The 21306-nt window shown below is 35.8% G+C and overlaps 2 protein-coding genes and 1 long non-coding RNA gene across 10 annotated transcripts in view; 2 read left to right on the top strand and 1 right to left on the bottom strand.

Annotated features, from left to right (window-relative positions):
• Positions 1–4164: 4164 nt before the first annotated feature.
• On the top strand, positions 4165–10420 carry LOC125654540 (multiple epidermal growth factor-like domains protein 10). 5 transcript variants are annotated; one of them, XM_056144418.1, is made up of 5 exons: positions 6414–6495; positions 6761–6825; positions 6953–7093; positions 8901–8987; positions 10251–10420. In XM_056144418.1, the coding sequence occupies exons 1-5, from the start codon at positions 6422–6424 to the stop codon at positions 10361–10363; spliced, it is 480 nt and encodes a 159-aa protein (XP_056000393.1). In that variant the 5' UTR covers positions 6414–6421; the 3' UTR covers positions 10364–10420. The 5 variants fall into 5 exon arrangements, 4 of the variants coding, with proteins under 4 accessions (XP_056000393.1, XP_056000392.1, XP_056000394.1 ...); XM_056144417.1 differs by having other exon boundaries at positions 8901–9053; XR_008796963.1 differs by lacking the exon at positions 6414–6495 and adding exons at positions 4165–4295; positions 5415–5527; positions 6529–6614 and having other exon boundaries at positions 6761–10420.
• A 3867-nt stretch (positions 10421–14287) lies between these two features.
• LOC125662402 (uncharacterized) lies at positions 14288–18003 on the bottom strand. Its single transcript, XR_008796979.1, has 3 exons — positions 17804–18003; positions 16412–16547; positions 14288–14418 (listed from the first exon to the last, which is right to left on the bottom strand). It is a non-coding gene; the product is annotated as an uncharacterized LOC125662402 (long non-coding RNA).
• Positions 18004–18451: 448 nt separating this feature from the next.
• The window catches only part of LOC125654515 (multiple epidermal growth factor-like domains protein 11), a 139025-nt gene continuing 136170 nt past the window's right edge, over positions 18452–21306 (top strand). The window contains exon 1 of one of the 4 annotated variants that reach the window (XR_008796960.1): positions 18452–18951. The gene's annotated coding sequence lies outside the window, so the exon portion shown is untranslated. The remainder of the gene's footprint in view (positions 18952–21306) is intronic. The other 3 variants (XR_008796959.1, XM_056144402.1, XM_056144404.1) reach the window with 3 other exon arrangements.

Here is a 21306-nt window from a genome sequence, read left to right as displayed (position 1 = left end):
GCAATACAGTGCAAGATAAAAGAAATATAACATATAAGGCATGATACATCACAACCATGAATGCTATTGTAATGATCATTGGCATTTCAGTCAAAACCGAATGAGTTTTTGCGTCTGTTTGAATGCAATATTTCAATTGATACACCGTATAAGAAATCCATTAATACTAAATTACAAAGCGTCGGACATAGATTGATTTATTGAATATTGTTTTACGTCCCTCTCTAGAATATTTCACTCAAATGGAGACATCACCACTGCCGGTGAAGAGCTGTAAAAGTTCACCCTATGCTCGGTGCTTATGGCCATTGAGCAGGGAGGGATCTTTACCGTGCCACATCTGCTGTGACCTCGGTTTTTGCGGTCTCATCCGAAGGACCGCTCCAATTAGTCGCCTTTGACGACAAGCAAGGGGTAATGAGGATCTATTCTAACCAGGATCCCCACGGGAGTTGAAAAAAAATCAGTATAAAAATTGAGGGACCTGATCACAAAACTGTTTAGGTTTGCTGCCAATGAATGTACGTACATGTAATGACGATCACATCTTCACGTCGCTGTGGACATATAACTAAAATACAGTTTCCGCTCATAAACCTGTTGTTAATTCGTAATCAAGTCCCTATCTTTGCATCTCATAAAAGCATTTAAAATTTTTAAAGACCTTCTAGTCAATTTGAAACCACAAAACTTGTTTTTCAAGTGAACAGCATTAAACATGCGGCTTGTTAACACTTTACAAAATCATTCTCTGTGATAAATCGAAGACTAGACTTTTTGACATCATTCAGATGAAATGCGAAAATAACGAACAGTGATCAATCTCATAGCTCCTATAAGCAATACAAAATAGATAGTTAGGCAAACACGGACCCCTGGACACACCAGATGTGGAAGCGGGTGCCTAGGAAAAGTAAGCATCCACTCTCGATCGGTCACACCCGCCGTGAGCCCTATATCCTGATCAGGTAAACGGGGTTATCCGTAGTCAAAATCAGTGTTCAAAGAACGGCCTAACACTCTATATGAAACACCTCAGACAACATTTGACCCAGTGATAGGTTGTAATGACGAACTAGATCGTTATAACGACCATACAATTTGAGAAATTCTGACTTCAATCAAGACTGTTGAAACCCCTGTAATATCAACTTGTTTGTCAGTAGCTTGCCTTGATTTCAAAACTGACTATACGCAGAACAAGCTCTTGCGTATCGAATCAGTTGAGAGATATAAACACCATATACACGCGATAATGGAATATTGCTACATATATGTGGGAAGTTGACGATGGAGAAGCCGAAATCTTTCCGTTTGTCATACAATTGAGCTGTCATTTTGCCGTTAATATCTACTTTCAGTAAAATAATTAAGTATGAAGCAGAATTGGACGACTTTGTGGTCTCTTTTTTTACGAGCTCACAGGGATATCTCGAATTGACATGTGAATGAAAGTTATCATTGTTAATAGACAAAACGTCGTCGATATATCTAAATGTCGAATTGAAGGCCAAAGCAAGATACTTTTTCTTCTCACATAGAAGTTTTTGAATAAATTCTGCTTCATATGAATATAGAAACAGGTCAGCTAACAGAGGAGCACAATTCGTGCCCATGGGAATTGCAACAGACTGTTGGAAAACCTGATCACCAAAGACCACGAAGACATTGTCAATGACGAACTCTAGCATATTTTTATTTCAACTTCAGATTACCTGTGCATGGTATCAGAGTGGTGTTTAACAAAGTAAGTTTTTGAATGACTGATCACTAGATATGAATATTTCCGTTTTCCATTTTTGTTGAAGAAGCAACTGTCTATGATGTCAAAAGTCTAGTCTTTAATTTATCGTGAGGAATGGTCGTATATAGTGTTTAAAACTCATAGGTTTTTATGCTATTGATTTGAGAAAAGTTTTGCGATTTCAAGTTTACTAAGAGTTCTTAAAAATGTTTTAAAATCCACATTTGATTAACACCACTTCTAGCATATGTAATCGCCCAGTTATTTTGAAATTTCTCCTTCACAGCTGTTAATATTTTCGCGAGGAGCAAAGATAGGGGCTTGGTAGAGTATTTACTGGATTTAGATGTGGTTCGTTATTAGAAATGGGAAAAGGAAATATTCACATCTTGTGATCAGTCATTCAAAAAGTTCTTTGTCTAACACCATTTTGATTCTACGTACAATTACTACGAAGTCGTTATTAAATATATGCATGAGTTCCTCATTGACAATATATTCGTATTCTTTGGTGATCAGTTCTTCCAACCGCCTGTTGGAGTTCCCACAGAGAGAAACTTTGTTTCTTTATTACCTGATCTGTTTTCATACTCTTATAAGGGAGAACTTACTCAAACTCTTCTATAGAAGAAGAAAAAAAATATATTGTTGTATTTTCAACTCGCGGATCGACATTCGAATATATCAATGGCGATGTATCTTTAAACAATAGTCATTTTCATTAATATGTCGATTCAACATATGCCAGTAACCTCGAAATAAAAGACCACACAGTCTTCCATGTGTGCTTCATACTTGGATATTTATTAAACATAGATGCTTACGGGCAGCTAACCATTCAACTTTATGACTTCCCCATTGTTAATTTCCAATATTTATAGAGCAATGTTCCAATATCACTTGTATATTGTGTTTATGTCTCTCTATTGATTCGATATGCAAGATCTTGTTCTGTGTATAAAGTGTTAAATCGAGGAAGGCTACTGACAAATAAGTTGATATAACAGGGGTTTCGACAATCTTGTTTAAATTCATCATTTCGCGAATTCTATGATGGTTATAACGATTTCATTTACACATAGAACCAGTCATTAGGTAAAATGCTATTCACATGTTTCATACCAATAGAGAATGTTCTGTACACGCTAATTTTGACTACGGGTTATTTCATTTACCCGATTTAAAGATAAACTCACATTTATTTTGACCGGTCGAAAGGGGATTTTTAACCATTCTTTGTTCTTAATCCCACCTCTGATATTTTCAGATGTCCGTGTTTTCCCTACCCTTAATTTTCTGTTCATCTCAATGCCATAATTCCCATAAATAATACAAAATTAAGACAAGGTTAAATGCGGACTTATAGAAATAATGCAAATAAAACCTGTAATATATAAAAAAAATACGAATACTCCTGAGAAAAGTGGAGAACATTTGTCAACACTTTCAAATTGAAAGTTTTTTATAACTTGAATGTGTTTAGGATTTTTATGAATAAAACCCCATTACACATTTAACAGAAATCAACCACTGTGTGAAGCTGTATGTCTTGTGATAAAAAAAAACGTGTTTCAATTATGATTTGATAGGCATTCAAACTTTATTTTCATTTACATAAATCCTAGATACAGGCTGCTTTTAATGATACTGAAAGGTCCCAATTTAATCGCACTTTTACAAGTTTTTCCGATAGGTTTCCTATCATATTTGTTCGAGTAAATCAAATCGTACAAAGTTGTTAGTTAACAAATCGCTATCCCCTTCCACTTGATGTGTAAAATAATGATTATTGAATTTTAGAACTTTACAGGAAGTACAGTGTATGTGTTTGATGATTATCACCCCAGTTTAAATTCAAACGTTGAATATGTGCATACAATACTTGTGGATGTTCTGCTTTATGTGTGCTATAGCCGGTATCGAAACACCTTGTGATCCTAGGCAGGTATAAATATGTATGGTTTTTCTGTATGCAATAACCACTAATAATGTCCCGATGTCATGACACAGATTACTGATATATATGTTTAATGTTACACTGAATATATTAGATGTTAAAGTAAACGAAATTCTTACATATATCATTACTTACATGTATCAATGCATCGAAATGCCATCCTTCAAACATTGACTCTCTTTTACCCAGAGTTACCGTCTTGATATACTGTGTCCCCTTACGTCTCTGTTCGGAGAAATACCTGTTTTTCATATTCTATTTGTATATTGACAGAGAGATACAGGATTATCAGTGTTGTGCTGGATCAAGCTTTAACCGGACTGTGCAGGAGTGTCAAAGCAAGATAATTAGTCTCATTACATCATTCTGAGAAACATTTGATATTTGGGGAACCGAATTCGATTTTCGTAAATGCCATTACCTTTATTGTTATTATGAATTGTATTCTCTTTATTCACGCAGTTGATCCAGCATGGTACACTGGTGTACACGCGTATCTACCTGGGCCGTATGGAGTGGAATGTCAAACTAAATGTCCATTAGACTGTAGCTTTCATTGTTACCATTCAATTTGGAAATGTTCTGACCATACAGGTATGAATTCTTTTTACCTTTCGTAAACCGTTTGAAATAAACGTAATAGTTATCGAAGATATCAAATGACTAAAATGTTACAAAGTTGAAATTCTGAAGTTTCTGGTAATTACTCGTAAAATATCCCTGATCTTTTTTTTCTTTCCTTTTTTTGTTTGCTTTATTTCTCTTCAATGACTTGAATCCTTATTTACACATCACAAGTTGTAGGTGAAGTAACAAATTTAAACTGATATTTAGCGCCTAGTGGTGCATTTTACAAAAGAACTTACGACTTACGACCAACTTTACATATTGGAATACTCCCGCTTATTATAAGATAATTCACTCCAATGTAAAATAGTGAAGCAATAATGTTGAAAATTAGGTTTCAAAAACGTTTTAATTTCTTAATTCGTCGTTAGTTCTTCTGTAAAATGGGTCCCAGGACTGTAGCAACAAGAGTTCTATAACGTTCACAATTTATTTAATACTTTGTACGTTTCTTAAAAAGTGTGCTGCAGAAATCTAAAAATTAAGGAAGCTGTTTATAAGACAATACCCTGGGAATATGAAGTTGAATTTTGCTAAATTACATTATTAGCATATTGTAAAGCGCCTTAGAGCAATTTGTTTATATAAGACACTTTATGAATTTGATTTTCATCCTTTAAAGCCTATATGGTATCAGATAATTATTTAAACTTTAAAGACTGTGAAAAATGTCTGAACTGAATGAGTAGATAGTTCGACAAAAGGTTGTCAAACTTGCCATAAATGACTACATTTCATGAAACTTAAGTATTGCTATACCCCAGTATATGAATCTTAATCTCAAATAACAACAGAAACATCCGAACTGATTGTCCTCAGGCGGCTGAACTAATGGACTTATCTACAATCAGCGTTATACAATACTAAAATTAATATGCAAATTCTTTTCTAACATTGCGAATTTAACTACGAAAACTGCAGTTGTATTATATATACATCTATTGCAGAAAATCCTTTAATACCGATGCTAGGAGATACAATTATGTCTGATAATAGCAATGCAAACATCACTTCATTTGAATCAAAAGACAAAGCAAGTGGCGAGAAAAATATCCTTGATTCATCAACTGGTAATCCTTTTTTAAGAGAAAACGACGTATGTCCACCTGGGATGCATGGACTAGATTGTCAAACACAATGTCCAATGGAGAGTAGCCGTGATTGTGACCACACGACTGGAAAGAGTTTCATCCACAAAGGTATCAAATCACTGCAGTATTGTACGAAAGGGAAATCATAAAATCAATGTCATATTTGCAACAACTATTCTATATAGGATAAATACGAGCAACGACATAACGTGATATAACAATAATTTCACAACTTTAATTATTCTTTGAATATTTTTTGCTAAATTAGTTGGTGCATCACTCGAATTCGGGTGATGAGACTGCTCATGAGAAACTCATTAAGCACATTCATCAATGCGGTTATGGATATTGGTCATACTCTCGCATGTAAACGATTTCTTTTATGTCGCTTTGCTGTGTACTAGAGTTCTCTAAAGGGAAGTAGCATCTCAAAACTTGCGTATTAAAGATAACAAACACTTATCAATGTCGTAGATCCCACAACCAAAATAAGGGCAACCACAGACCTACATAAATCATGACAGATAAATATGTTGTTGAATGTTATACGTATACTTCCAGGAAAAAAACGTACAGTCACTATCAAATCGAAAGTTTGTTCAACTTAAAATGTTTTAAGAATTTTAAAAACTAACGCCACATTGCAAATTTAACACAAATAAAGTATTTTGGGAAGCCGTTCATCTCACAATAAAGGTATATGTTAGACGTATGATGTGATAGGCTATGATGTATGTCTTCTTTATTTACACAACTTTCTTTGATACAGCTGACTGCTTTTAATAGTATAGATAGGTCAAAAATTAGTAGCACTTTTACAATTATTCCCTATATGTTTATCGTTACATTTAAACCAATAAATCAAATCATACAAAGTTCTTAATTAACGGTATCCTCTTCCACTTGAAATGTAAAATATGATTATTAAATTCAAGGACTTTAAAGGAAGTAATTTCAATGTATTTAATAATCATCACCCCAGTCTAAATTCAAACGTTGAATATGTGTATACAATACATGTGGAGTTTGTACTTTGTGTATGCTATAGCCGAGATGGAGACACCTTGTGATCGTAGGTGAGTATAAATATGTATTTTTGTTGTCTATAGTTCAGCACCACCAATAATATCCCGATACCATGACACAGGATACAGTATATATGTTCAATGTTATAGTGGATATAACAGTTGTTAAGGTAAATTAAATTCTCACATATTTCATAATTAACAATACATCGAAAGATTATCATTCAAACGTTGACTCTCTTTGACTTAGAGTTACTGTCTTGATACGCTGTACACCCAAACCATATATACTGATTTTCATACTCTATATTCACAGAGAGAGACAAGGTCATCAGTGCTGCCCTGGATCATTCTTTAACCTGACTGTGCAGGAGTGTCAAGGCAAGAGAGATAGTCTCATGAAATTAATTTAACTAACGTTTAATATCTGGGAAACTGAATTCGAATTTCATAAATATCATTACCTTTATTGTCGTTATTATAAATTGTATACTTCTTATTCACACAGTATGTCCAGCAGGGTACACTGGCCTTAACTGCAGTGACATCTGTCTACCTGGATTGTATGGGATGGAATGCCAAATAAAATGCCCATTAGAGTGTAGCGTAACCTGTGACCATACAACTGGAATATGTCCTGACCAAAGAGGTGGGAATAATTTTTACATTCCGTGTAAGCTAACCAGCAATATGAGAGGTGAAGATAACGAACAGTGATCAATCCCATAACTCCTAAAAGGAATACAAAATAAAGAGATAGGTAAACGCATGCCTCCTTGACATACTTTATGAAAATAAGTTGCAAATCATTATTATGCGAGTTTCGCAATCAATATAAAAATGTGCCCGCGATCAAACATTCTTTTCTTTTTGTATATTTCAATTAGAAAAAATGAAGTGGTGAAGCACATGACATATGCTATATGCTATAAAATACGTACAGTACAAACAATTAAAAAAATATTACAGAAGATTGTTTGGTTCCGTTGCCTGTCAGCTTTTTACGCATCGTTCGGTTATGTTTGATATGTACTCAGTTGGACTGCTCTGATTTCATTATTTACAGCTTTTTCAAAACATGTGTTGGTTTGGGAAAACAAACGGTGAGATAATTATTCAAAATATGATAGGCCGGGAAATATAATGGCGAATATCTGCAAAATACATGTACTTGCAAGGCTATGCTGTGTCTGATCGTTTATTAAACCTTGACTTGGACATGTCCAAAGAAATGATTGTAAAATATCAACTCCAAAAGAACATACATCTAAACATACCACAACTACGGATTACTTCATTTACCTAATCAAGACATAGGGTTGGTGGCAGGTGTGACCGGTCGACAGGTGGTGCTTATTCCTCCTAGACACCTGATCCCACCTCTGCTATATCCAGTGGTTTATGTTTCCGCATATCTTTATTTTGTATACCTCATAGGAGTTCTTAGATTGATAAATGTTCGTTACCTTCATATTTCACGTCTGAAATATATCTCATCATAATTAGCTAATCTTCAAAATGTAAGGGCAAAATATTCCGAGATTATTGTCTACAAGCGGTCAGACAGATATAAAACAGGGTAATGACACTGTATGTCCTATTTTAATGGGCGTATTTGATAGTATACAGTTATTGAATGGGTTCGAAGACGACAGTCGTTTTTACCCAAGAAAGAATTTTGTGGTTAAAGCCGTAGACAGAGGGCAACAGATCTGTTCGAGGGTGAAACAAAACAGATGTTGTCTGAGGAACCAGTCAATATTGTCTTGTTATACGCCTTCATTTTTAGGCTGTTTTAGTAGATGCACATGGTTTGTTGACTTTGAAATTGACAGTGTGATTGCGTACATTTTGCATCGTATCTACTAGTTTAAAAGAAAACATAACCAGTGTCGAAATTGATAATTATATTTTTCGTGTTTCTGCTCTACTTTTAATCTAACGGATTCTGTATTTCACCATCAGTAAACCTCGCCAAATTACGTAAATAAGTCAGCAGAAGAAGAATCATGTGACTTGCATATAACAGCTTTGAAAAGAAGAAAAGAAAAACAATGAGCCTTAATGCTATACTTTTTATGGTCTTCTTACCTCCACCTTGAAACATCAATTGAATTTCGTCCCCAGTTGCTTCCGCAAAATGTGCTTCCGCCATTTCTATTTTACCAAACGGGAAAGGAACACTCGAGTTAGTGCCATTTGACGTCATCGATCAACAGTCGTTTTTAAGAGTCGAATTTAACAGTTCCTGGTCGAACAGTCGCCAGAACAGTTGAAATATTGAACATATTTTCGTAAGGAGTTATACAGGAACTGTTTTATAGGAGTATATCAATATTAGATATTTGTATGACAATTGAAATAGTATAGAGAAACCTTTCAAACGCTATGAATTAAACGCTAAGGTGTATTGGTGCAGGTACACGTCAGTTGCTTTAAATGTATATCTATTTCAGAAAATCCTTTGACATCGATGCTAGGAGAGGAAGATGCTTCTTATAATACCAAAACCACCACTGATTTGTTTGAATCGGTGTCGAAAGGTAATGGGAATGATGCACATTACTACATGAAAACTTCTACCGAAACTTCACCAACTACGAGTCATGGTATGAAGAAAACCAACAATATATATTTAACAATTATTATTGTCATTATTTGTTTAGGATCTGTGTCTGTGATTTTGTTATTGATCCTTTTGATCTTTCATCTAATACGCGCCTTACGGAAAGAAGAAACGCCACATGTACCTGACGAAAACCCACCTTCACCGGTGCATCCATTGTATGAATCAATCAATGAAGATTTCTTCGTACCTTCCATCCCAGTGCGATCAGTTGAATCAGAGTAATGCTGACTGACTAATTGGTGGAATATAATGATATTATGCCAATTTTTTTTATATTTCCTACTTCTTTTCAACTGTCAAAGATAGATACATACTCGCTTTCTATAAGAACGTTATGCAAAAGAGTTATTTAACATACATCTTAAATGTACAAATACAAGAACATTTAATTATATTTTGTTCCTGACATTTTGTGATTATTACTTTCTGCGCAAGACTGTTAAGGGCTCCTATAGAAATAATACGCACTAAATATGCATTAAAATGCCCACATATATACCACCGCTGTGTTAAACTAACAATGCTACACAGTTTTCCCTGTATATGCGATGATGATCCTACAAGATCTCCGGTGTGCAACTGCATATAACTTTATGCATTATCACGTGTCTGTCACGTGACATTGGTATTTATATACACTTTATTGAGTCAAACAATATATCGGGTTTTAGAACGGCATAACCCACACCTAGGTTCAAGTTTTTTGCTTCTGTAAATGCATTAATATATACTGAATATGAAAATCATTGCTGCTTCGTTCGGATGAAGTTTACTTTACACATAATTCACGGAAAAGTATTGTATTTACACATGTCCGATGACATGCCTTACACATCGGTACTGAATTCCAATAAATCCGGCGAACTGAATGATCCAGCATCAGTTTTCAATTTTATCTAACCCTCCGTAAACTGTTTGCGAAGTATCAAATCAATCCATGCAGGTTATGCCCTTCTAAAACGTGCAGAAGTGGAGTCGTTCAAATTTTCCTAAACTTTACCCCATTTTCAAACGCAGCAGCGATTCAGATATTACCACGGGCACATAACTCTTTTATTTACTAAGAGCGGGTAATTTCAAAAGAATTTCGAATAACGCATTTACTATTTGCTTATTCGACCCCACGACAAACATCATGCCATTTTTTTGATTAAAATAGACCCTTTTTCTTTTTCAGATAATGACTTGCCATATTTGAGCGGATACGACAGAAAACGGGAGCTAACTGGCTCTTGCCCGAGTCATGGATCACATACTTCGTATTTTGATACAGGAGACATTTTTTTTTAATTCAGCTTCATATTTTGTACCTTTTAAACCAAATTTTTCAATAAATGATGGACACATTTTATTCTACATGTTTCTTTTTTCAATACAGTTGCTCTAAATGCAAAAGAAAGCATATTGCGGCCTGACTACCCCCCCCCCCCATTCCCAACCACATCATTTTCACTTTGAAACGACTCTCAACTTTCATTGATAAATAACAAGACACATTTGTCAAAGTTTCATTTTTAATGAATTGAAAAGAGCAATTTAATGGAATTTGTAAGAAATGCACATATCTACAGAGTAAAATTGGAATTTAATCTCTAAGCAAAATTGCGCCGAATTGAATTACTAAACAACTGACTGAAACAAGATTGTAAATGCATGACATCATCAAGAAGAGCCAATCAAATGATTTTCAAGCAATTGAATTTGGTACTGAATAGTTTATAAGTACATATTTTCAATATGAGCCAAATGGTAAAATCATAAACCATAGATAAAATTCAAAATAAAGTGTAAATTTCACTTTTAAATTCAAGGTGAATATTAAATAAAAAGGATGGGTGTTTTAATACAAATAATAAATTTTTTAAAAAATTATTTGAAAGTTTAGCATTTATTTAGAGATTAATTTCCATGATGGCAGAATAACCTTCAAAAATGTGCCAGTTATATACATCATAGAAACACCATGAATTTCTGTAATTATGCAAAAATTATCATTGCAAGAAACTCCAAAGACCCACATTCATCAAATACGACAGGAAAAACAGGACAACAACAGCTAAGTAAATTCAGCAACACCGTGCCAGTGGCTAAGAGGTATGAATTTTACCAAAATGTCATGCAGAAATACCCCAAAATGTATTTACCATTCACACCATTTTCCACAAATCTGCCACGATTACAAAAGTATATAACAAATGCTAAATATTGGAAACAAGGAAACAGAAATGGGGAAAAAAGCCAATTTATTCAAACTTTCAGCTTACAATCTTGGTTGAAATTACCAGAGAGAGAAAAACAAATGCATACTTTGAAAAACTGTGTTAAGTGTGAGGCCAAAAATCCAGAAGTTGCATCCATGCATGTGTCTGTAAGTGAAAGTACAAAAAATAATATTGCTAAAACAAATGACCTGGCGCAAGAAATAAAAATGTTGCATTCAGATAGAATGGTTGATGGAGCAGAACAGTTAGTGAAAATAATTGAACCAATTATGGAGAACACTTTTCAAAAAAGCCTGAAAAACACAGTAACATCGAAGTACAATTTAACAGAAAAATTGTCAAGCGACAAAAAGCAAATGCAAAAAATAAAATCAACAAGGGAGAACAGCGAGAAGATTTCAAGACTAATATCCAACAACAACAATGAGGTCACGTCATTCCTTGCATCAGGGAATTCATACAACAAGAAAGATCGGGAACGAATGGCTATTTACTTCGAGACCACAGAAGCTGCTCAAATCAGAAGCACCTCCAAAATAAAAAAATCTGAAAGCCGGAGTCCATAAGCCAAAAAAGCATATTGGAAACCTGGAAAACTACCTCTTTAAAATAGATGAATTCAAGAAGTTGATGACAGCACTTCCGTCAGGATCAAAGGTAAGCTGGAGAAATTTGGGGATCAAGTTTGACGTTAGAAACAAATCCGGAGCACGGCCGAGCAATGCAGGTCAGGTGTTAATGGAGGCTGCAAAGTCCATTGGAATAAACATCACAATATTCAACACTGAGAAAAGAGTAAGTGGCAGATATTACATCCAGAGAGTGAGACGTGCCCGCCATAAACTGTTGTATAAAAAGGTATCCATTCCTTCATCACAACCTACAGCTATGTCAGCTTTATGATATCTGCGCTGTATGATCCTGCAATCTTCCTGACAGATGAGGAATTCCAACAGAAGTACCCCGACAACCCTCCAGTTGATGTTCAGTCTGTAGTGGAGAAGCCATACTTGTATATCTTGGGGCAGTCCAAATCCAGTGATGTTGACCAGCTTTCCTACACATCAACCAGACTAGAAGACATCAACTCCATCCACCTTCCCACTTATCATCAGGGCAGTGCAATTCATGATGTTCTTCGTGTATTCAGTGGTGATGGCCCTGCCAGACAGTTTGAGGCTGGACATCAACGCGGAGTCACAATCCAATTCACACCTCTAACACTTGGTAGGAGAATGGAGATCTTCAGAGCTGGAGTTCATTGGAAGGATTTTTCAAACACCAACATAAATCCTCTCACTCATCTGAAAAAAGAAGAACTCATTGATGAACTGGAGGCCAGGGGTTTCGACACCTTTAGGAAAGCTGTAGGAGAAATGAGGGAAGAACTAGCAACAGCTCTGCATGGAATCCGGAGACCTCCACCACTCTTAAGCAGTGACATTCATTCTCTTTCTTTGTCTAAGTATGAGATACCACCATGTGAACCGTTACACGACCTGACAAACATTGTTCAAAACTTGATAACTGAGCTTCCATCACACATTAACGACAAAGTGGTTGAAAATGAATTTCAGAAGTTTGCTAATGCTACTATAGGCGACAAAAATCAACTAAAAGGATCTGATGCCAGACTTTTTGCTGTTAAACTTACCAAATTTGCCCATCAAAAATTCACAGCAAACTCCATTTCTAAAGACATCTTCCTTCTCTGCAATTCTTTAGTTGAAATCATATCAATATGCTACAGCCACTACAAAGAAAGATCTCCAAAATCAATCCTCAGATTATACAATCAATGCTTTCTCTTCAGCACTCTATGCAAAACAGTCATCGGCAATCCCAATAAGGTAACCCTCCGGAAATTCTATGGATGTCATTTTCATTGTTTAACTGTCCATGCTCCTCAGATATTCCGAATCTTTTGCCTGAGATCTCTCATCCCAGAACAGCAAGAACGCTCCTTCGGAGACATGAGAAGAATTTCTCTCAACACCTCCAACCGACAATGTGGGAAAATAATAGACAATGCCATTGTGAGGTTCAATGCCCAACAACAACAAAACAGATTCTCTAGCTACAAGAAACAGGAATCAACGATAACACAACAGGCTCGTTTACTTCCTGCAGCTGAAAACACTAGATTTCCAGTTGAGATGCTAAGGGCAAGACCATATCTGTTTCAAACACACTGTGAGAGAATCGCCGATTTCCTGCTAGAAGGAGAACACATCTGGTGGCATTTGGATGGAGATGATATCGTTTTTCACGACAGTCCTAATCATGGTGGTCCTTATCAACTTAATACTTCATCTCAACATTTCTGTACCGACACCTTTGCTGACACTACCAAACTCCTGGAGAATTCATGGGCAAAATGTGTAGCTGCATTTGGAAAGGGGGACATTCAATTGCCACTGTTGAAACTGAAGACATTTAGTGGGAAGAAGCCAAAAGTGATTAGTAATGAAAGTAAGCACAAATTCAACCTTGAACTAAAACTGAATTTAACAAATTGAAATAAAAATAATTTAAAACAAAATGATAAAAACAATAGCTATGAATACAAAAATGTTGTCCAATTACAAAAACAAAATGGTGGATACTAAATGTGCATATATATTTTCATCTAGTATTTCACGTCTTGTTTATTAATCTCCAGGACTTGAACTATGTCTTGAGGACAACCTCCAGATGAATAAAGATCAGCGCATGGAAGATGAACAAGAAGAGACAGCTTGTCAGTCAGTGCAAACAGTGTCAGGTATAACCTACAATATTGAACATAAGAATAACCATCCAACAAATATTACATGTAATTGCATTACTCAGTCTAAATTATGTGACAATTCAACAATATAAAATCATATAATCACTACATAGAGACCTTTTAGGCAACATGTGGGCAAATCAGAACATATCTAGATTGCCAACACTGATGAAAATTTAGAGTTAACTTTAAACGCTTCATTTAAATCCCATTTATAAACAGAACACAACTTATGTTTAATTTACCCAGGACTCTATGGAACCATGAATCATGAAGATGTTGTTTCCTCCAAGGTTGAAGGCCCACAAAGGATTGCCCTTGACATGCCGTTACGAGGAATTGCTGGTATTAATCTACAATACATCATCGTACATCTTTAAATACATTCAGAAAAATTATAAATGAAGTAATATGAATCTTATAAGAAATCAAAAATTTCAGTCTTGATTATGAATGAGAATACTATATTAATTCTTCCCAGTTTTCAAAATACCTTCCTACTGCAAGTAAATATTCCTACAATAATGTACCTACCCTGTTCTTCACTAATTTCAAAACCTTTTCTCCTCAGATGCCTACATTAATGCCATTTGTGTCAATGGTCAACCAAACTCCCAGGATTCCTGCACGCCCCAGAATCCTGATGGTAAGACTTTCATACTGTAATATCAAATATTCCTACAATAATGTACCTACCCAGTTCTTCCTTCACTAACTAGGAACTATTTCTCCTCAGATGCCTACAGTAATGCCATTTGTGTCAATGGTCAACCAAACTGCCAGGATTCCTGCACGCCCCAGAATCCTGATGGTAAGACTTTCATACTGTAATATCAAATATTCCTACAATAATGTACCTACCCAGTTCTTCCTTCACTAACTAGGAACTATTTCTCCTCAGATGCCTACATTAATACCATTTGTGTCGATGGTCAACCAAACTCCCAGGATTCCTGCACGCCCCAGAATCCTGATGGTAAGACTTTCATACTGTAATATCAAATATTCCTACAATAATGTACCTACCCAGTTCTTCCTTCACTAACTAGGAACTATTTCTTCTCAGATGCCTACATTAATATCATTTGTGTCGATGGTCAACCAAACTGCCAGGATTCCTGCACGCCCCAGAATCCTGATGGTAAGACTTTCATACTGTAATATCAAATATTCCTACAATAATGTACCTACCCAGTTCTTCCTTCACTAACTAGGAACTATTTCTCCTCAGATGCCTACATTAATACCATTTGTGTCGATGGTCAACCAAACTCCCAGGATTCCTCCACGCCCCAGAATCCTGATGGTAAGACTTTCATACTGTGATATCAAATACTCCTACAATATTGTACCTACCCAGTTTTTCCTTCACTGACTAGGAACTATTTCTCCTCAGATGCCTACAGTAATGCCATTTGTGTCAATGGTCAACCAAACTGCCAGGATTCCTGCACGCCCCAGAATCCTGATGGTAAGACTTTCATACTGTAATATCAAATATTCCTACAATAATGTACCTACCCAGTTCTTCCTTCAATGACTAGGAACTATTTCTCCTCAGATGCCTACAGTAATGCCATTTGTGTCAATGGTCAACCAAACTGCCAGGATTCCTGCACGCCCCAGAATCCTGATTGTAAGACTTTCATACTGTGATATCAAATATCCCTACAATAATGTACCTACCCAGTTTTTCCTTCACTGACTAGGAACTATTTTTCCTCAGATGCCTACAGTAATGCCATTTGTGTCAATGGTCAACCAAACTGCCAGGATTCCTGCACGCCCCATAATCCTGATGGTAAGACTTTCATACTGTGATATCAAATATTCCTACAATAATGTACCTACCCAGTTCTTCCTTCACTAACTAGGAACTATTTCTCCTCAGATGCCTACAGTAATGCCATTTGTGTCAATGGTCAACCAAACTGCCAGGATTCCTGCACGCCCCAGAATCCTGATGGTAAGACTTTCATACTGTGATATCAAATATCCCTACAATAATGTACCTACCCAGTTTTTCCTTCACTGACTAGGAACTATTTCTCCTCAGATGCCTACAGTAATGCCATTTGTGTCAATGGTCAACCAAACTCCCAGGATTCCTGCACGCCCCAGAATCCTGATGGTAAGACTTTCATACTGTGATATCAAATATTCCTACAATAATGTACCTACCCAGTTCTTCCTTCACTAACTAGGAACTATTTCTCCTCAGATGCCTACATTAATACCATTTGTGTCGATGGTCAACCAAACTCCCAGGATTCCTGCACGCCCCAGAATCCTGATGGTAAGACTTTCATACTGTAATATCAAATATTCCTACAATAATGTACCTACCCAGTTCTTCTTCACTAATTAGGGAACTTTTTCTCCTCAGATGCCTACAGTAATGCCATTTGTGTTAATGGTCAACCAAACTCCCAGGATTCCTGTGCACTTCACAATCCTGATGGTGAGTCTTTTCTCTTTCATGCTGCAAATAAGTATGTTGTCTAATTATATTATGGAGGAAGTAAAGTTTCTTGACAAGTAATTCTTTATATATATATATATATATATATATATATATATATATATATATATATCATTACTACAGTAACTTGATCTAAAGAGTTGGATCACGTCGAATTGACAGGAGTGGATCATCAGATCATACGAGACGCTTTGCGTCGGGTTTGATCTGATGTTCCGCACCTGTCAACGAGATGTGATCCAACTCTTCAGATTAAATTATTGTAGTAATGATAAATTTATTATATACCCCCTTATACATTTTAAATCCACATTCATAAGATACTAAATGTAATCCAAACAAGAGGTACTGTGAGCAATGCTCACTAAGAATACCCCCCGCTTACCCCAATCTCCCAAAGGGTGTTGTTAATAGGCATAAATTACCTCTTTCCTGAGTGTAAAAATATAGTATGCCTTTGTAGAAGGAAATGGAAGATATAGTCCGAACACAAATCCATGGCATAAACCTATAATTTAGACCTTGAAATCAAAGGTCAAGGTCATAAATGTACATGACACATAGTCTCATGGTGATACACTCATGTGTCAAATATGGTATGCCTATGTCAAAGAACAAAGAAGTTATGGCCCGGACACGAATCTGGAGACAGACAGACGGACAAACGGACGGACAGACAGAGTGTTTCCTATATACCCCCCAGAACTTTGTTCGGGGGGTATAATTATCAAAAAAAACAGACATACTATGAAATTATGTTTTGTGTACGCAGTTTTGTTAATTTAAATATAATTTAATATGTAATCATTTAATATTTATTGTTTTAATGAAATTATGGTGATTTTGATTTCTGCATCAAAGAGACCGGATTTTGACTATATGTTATGTATTGATACATCATATGAATTTGAAAACAAAATCATGTTTTATTATTCAAACTCGATGTTTTAAAATATTGAATGATATAAATTAAATCAATCTCATAATTCTTTTATTGATGACGGTATCATAGGGAAAACTGTACAGGACACTTTTTCATTAATGCACATTGATAAAAATTTTCATCCAATTTTCCACAACTTGATACCTGCATGATGCATCATGATAAGAATTACAAGATTCATTTCTTAATAAATTATAGTTAAAATAATAAAAAAAAATTACCTAAAAAGCCCCAAACCCTCGAGTCTTGCCCCTTGGCCCCCCACCAGTGGACTTTAATGCAGTCCCAGACCCCCCAACCTATATAACCCTACCATATAACAAATTCTGGATCCACCACTGCATTGTTTCTTGGCTAGTTGGATGTCCAGGTTACATGATGCTTACAGACCATGATAGTTCATGCAGTCATAACATTCACTGGCTGTAACCTGAAATATGCAGAATGATGTTTACAAATATTATCTTATTGATAGAACCTCATTCTTATGGAAAATAATTGAATACTCATGTACCGACAAATATGCACATCCACAAATAGTAATGAAGCATAATACAAAGTTTTAGTCTATCGAATAAGGATGAGAAGCCAGGAGCGTTCACAACATGTAGTGATTGACAGACAGAAAGTACAAAATCAATACCCCCCCCCCCCAAGAGAGAAATAATAAAATCTTGACATGAAATTCAGTTTTCTACTTGTACACATATTCAACAGTGACTATTAGTGTATATAGTTTGCAGATATTTGCTATTTGCACAATCTAACTAAACAGCTAAATTATCAATTAAACAAGAATTATTGTACACAAAAAATGGTTTTATTATAGCTCATCAACATTCAAAAAATCACTTGCCAGGGAAGTTTACATTTACACGACAGCTTCATGACATAGTGCAGATTCAATTTTGTAAAAATCAGGGCCCCTGGGAGTAGGTTGGGGCCACAATAGCGATCAAAGTTTTACATGCGAATAGGAAAAATCTTAAAATATGAGCCAAGGTGACTCAGGTGAGCTATTTGGTCCAATGGCCTCTTATTTATTTTTGGTCTCAATATGTGTGCGTTTTTAAATCAGCCACTGGCAAAGTGAAGACAGAATTGAGCAAAGTAACGATGTGTCTACTCAGTCTTGATATACCATATGTTACATAGGATTAATTTTTGTTTACTGTTTTTTTTAGAACTAGATGAGCAGAAGATGCATTCCATGACTGACTCCCCATATGATTTGAAAGAGAGCCCATGAGATTGGAACCAACTTTCAGTGTTACAATGGATGAACACTCCTCCTGTCACAAGTCCATCTTGATTCAGTAAAGTGGTAGTCTATTTATCTAGGAAGCAACAAGACGGATATGGACAAGGACCATATTGACTCAAGTTTTGGTGTCAGAAGACCATTTTGATTAAACATGTTAAAAGCACCACAGAAGTAAGAAGCTAGGATACCAGTTTTATGTGAGCATACCATTTAAGGATTCATTACTGAACAGTTGAAGGATAGTCACTATGACAAGAAAATGGAACAATTGTAATGAGCATTGGGGTCCATGTATTTAGAGCTTTCCATTCTTCTGTTGAAAGTCATATTGATATTGTTCTGTTTATTATTTTTTCTTACCATCAAAATCTATCACTCTTTAAGACATATTGAAACACATTTTAGCTCACCTGAACCGAAGGTTCAAGTGAGCTTTTCTGATCACATTTTGTCCGTCGTCCATCTGTAAACTTTTCACATTTTCGACTTCTTCTCCAGAAGCACTGGGCCAATTTCAACCAAACTTGGCCAAAAGCATCCTTGGGTGAAGGGCTTTCCAGTTTGTTCAAATGAAGGGCCATGTCCCTTTCAAACGGGAGATAATAAAAAAAAATGCAAAAATAGGGTGGGGTCATTTAAAAATCTTCTTCTCAAGAACCACTGGACCAGAAGAGCTGAAATTTACCTGAAAGCTTCCTGACATATCACAGATTCAAGTTTGTTCAAATCATGGGCCCCGGGGGTTGAATGGGACCACAATAGGGGATCAAAGTTTTGCATACAAATATATAGGAAAAATCTTTAAAAATCTTCTTCTCAAGAACCACTGAGCCAGAAAAGCTGATTTTTACATGAAAACTTTCTGACATAGTGCAGATTCAACTTTGTTCAAATCATGGGCCCCAGGGGTTGGATGGGGCCACAATTGGGAATCAAAGTTTTACATACAAATATATAGTTAAAATCTTCTTCTCAATAACCACGGAGTCAGAAAAGCTGATATTTACAAGAAAACTTTCTGACATGGTGCAGATTCAAGTTTGTTCAAATCATGGCCTCCGGCGGTAAGATGGGGCCACAAGTCGGGGAGGGTCAAAGTTTTACATACAAATATAGGAAAAATCTTTAAAAATCTTCTTCTCAAGAACCATTGGGCCAAATAAGTTGACATTTACATGAAGGCTTTCTGACATAGTGTAGATTCAAGTTTGCAAAAATCGTAGCCTCCAGGGGTAGTTGGGGCCATAGTAGGGACTAAGGTTTTACATGCAAATATATATGGAAAGTCTTCAAATATGGGTCAAGGTGACTCAGGTGAGCGATGTGGCCCATGGGCCTCTTGTTAGTTCATAATACAATGCTTTTTGAGAAATAATCAGATATCAACCTACATACTTGAATTTTGAATCTGATCCTTGTTTTTATTACTTTTCTCTAACTTTAAATTCTATGAACATCAAACATTTGCTAAACACTGACTTGCTTTAAAAAAAATTGTTATTGCTATTCTTACTTACTAAATCGAAAGATACAGAGACACGAAACATTTACTCATGAATTCACTTAAAAAAATCCAGTGAGAGATCAATCGAAGGGATCTGAAGACCCTTAAACCTGGTTATTGTCCTTGAATGTCTGCAGTTTTTTTGTTTGAGCGCTAGCTCTTCTCAAATACAGTAGATGTTTTGTGACCTTGAATTCTTGTCAACTCCAGTTACCATCCCTTTAATTTTATGTTTTGACTTGAATATCTTTGATACTATTACATGTACTCAGTTTAGGTTTTCTTAATTCTGGTTCTTACTCTTTTGACCTTGAATTTAGAGTCAAAGGTCAAGGCCATACAGATATTTTCTAATGTTTGCATTTTTCAAACAAATTGAGCATTTTTAAGTCAAAGTCACCTCTCTTTTACAAAGCACTATGATACGATCTCTTAGAGGTTGTGTTTAGTCCCCTACCGACACAATGGAAGGGGACTTTAGGTTTGCACTCCGTCCGTCTGTCTGTCAGATCAGTTTTAAGCACTTTTTGCTCTGTTCTTACAGATATACATTTGATATTTAGTACATTGCTTTGCCATAACAAGTTACAAATCTACTTTGAATTTTATCTCAGTCCGTTGTACATCAAACTTGGTGCTCAAGTACATTGTAAGGAGTAAGTGACCTCCATTGATTTTGATGTAGCATGGTCAAACATCAAGTGTCAACCTGGACACAGGAATACACTGTCTGCTCAATATCTTGAGAATCGTTTGTTTGACAGACATCAAACTTAGTACACCGGTACATCCTAAAATGAAGATGACCCTTAGTGATTTTGAGGTGACATGGTCAAAGGTCAAACTGGACATAGGAAGATACTGACCACTCAATATATTGAGAACTCTTTGCTTGACAGACATCAAACTTGGTACATTGGTACATCTTAAGAAGTAGATGAACCTTAGTGATCTTGAGGTCACATGGTCAAAGGTCAAACTGGACATAGGAAGATACTGACCACTCAATATCTTGAGAACTTTTTGCTTGACAGACATCAAACTTGGT

Source organism: Ostrea edulis, chromosome 7, assembly GCF_947568905.1.
Source record: "Ostrea edulis chromosome 7, xbOstEdul1.1, whole genome shotgun sequence".
Lineage (NCBI taxonomy): Eukaryota > Metazoa > Mollusca > Bivalvia > Ostreida > Ostreidae > Ostrea > Ostrea edulis.
Note: the sequence above shows the minus strand (reverse complement) of the source record. Positions and strands in the feature narration are given on the sequence as shown.

Coding starts and splice junctions, on each gene's coding strand:
- LOC125654540 (XM_056144416.1), top strand. CDS start 6,422: ATGTGTATACAATACATGTGGAGTTTGTACTTTGTGTATGCTATAGCC. Junction 6,826..6,952: donor GACTGTGCAGGAGTGTCAAG/GCAAGAGAGATA, acceptor TTATTCACACAG/TATGTCCAGCAGGGTACACT. Junction 7,094..8,900: donor AATATGTCCTGACCAAAGAG/GTGGGAATAATT, acceptor TATCTATTTCAG/AAAATCCTTTGACATCGATG.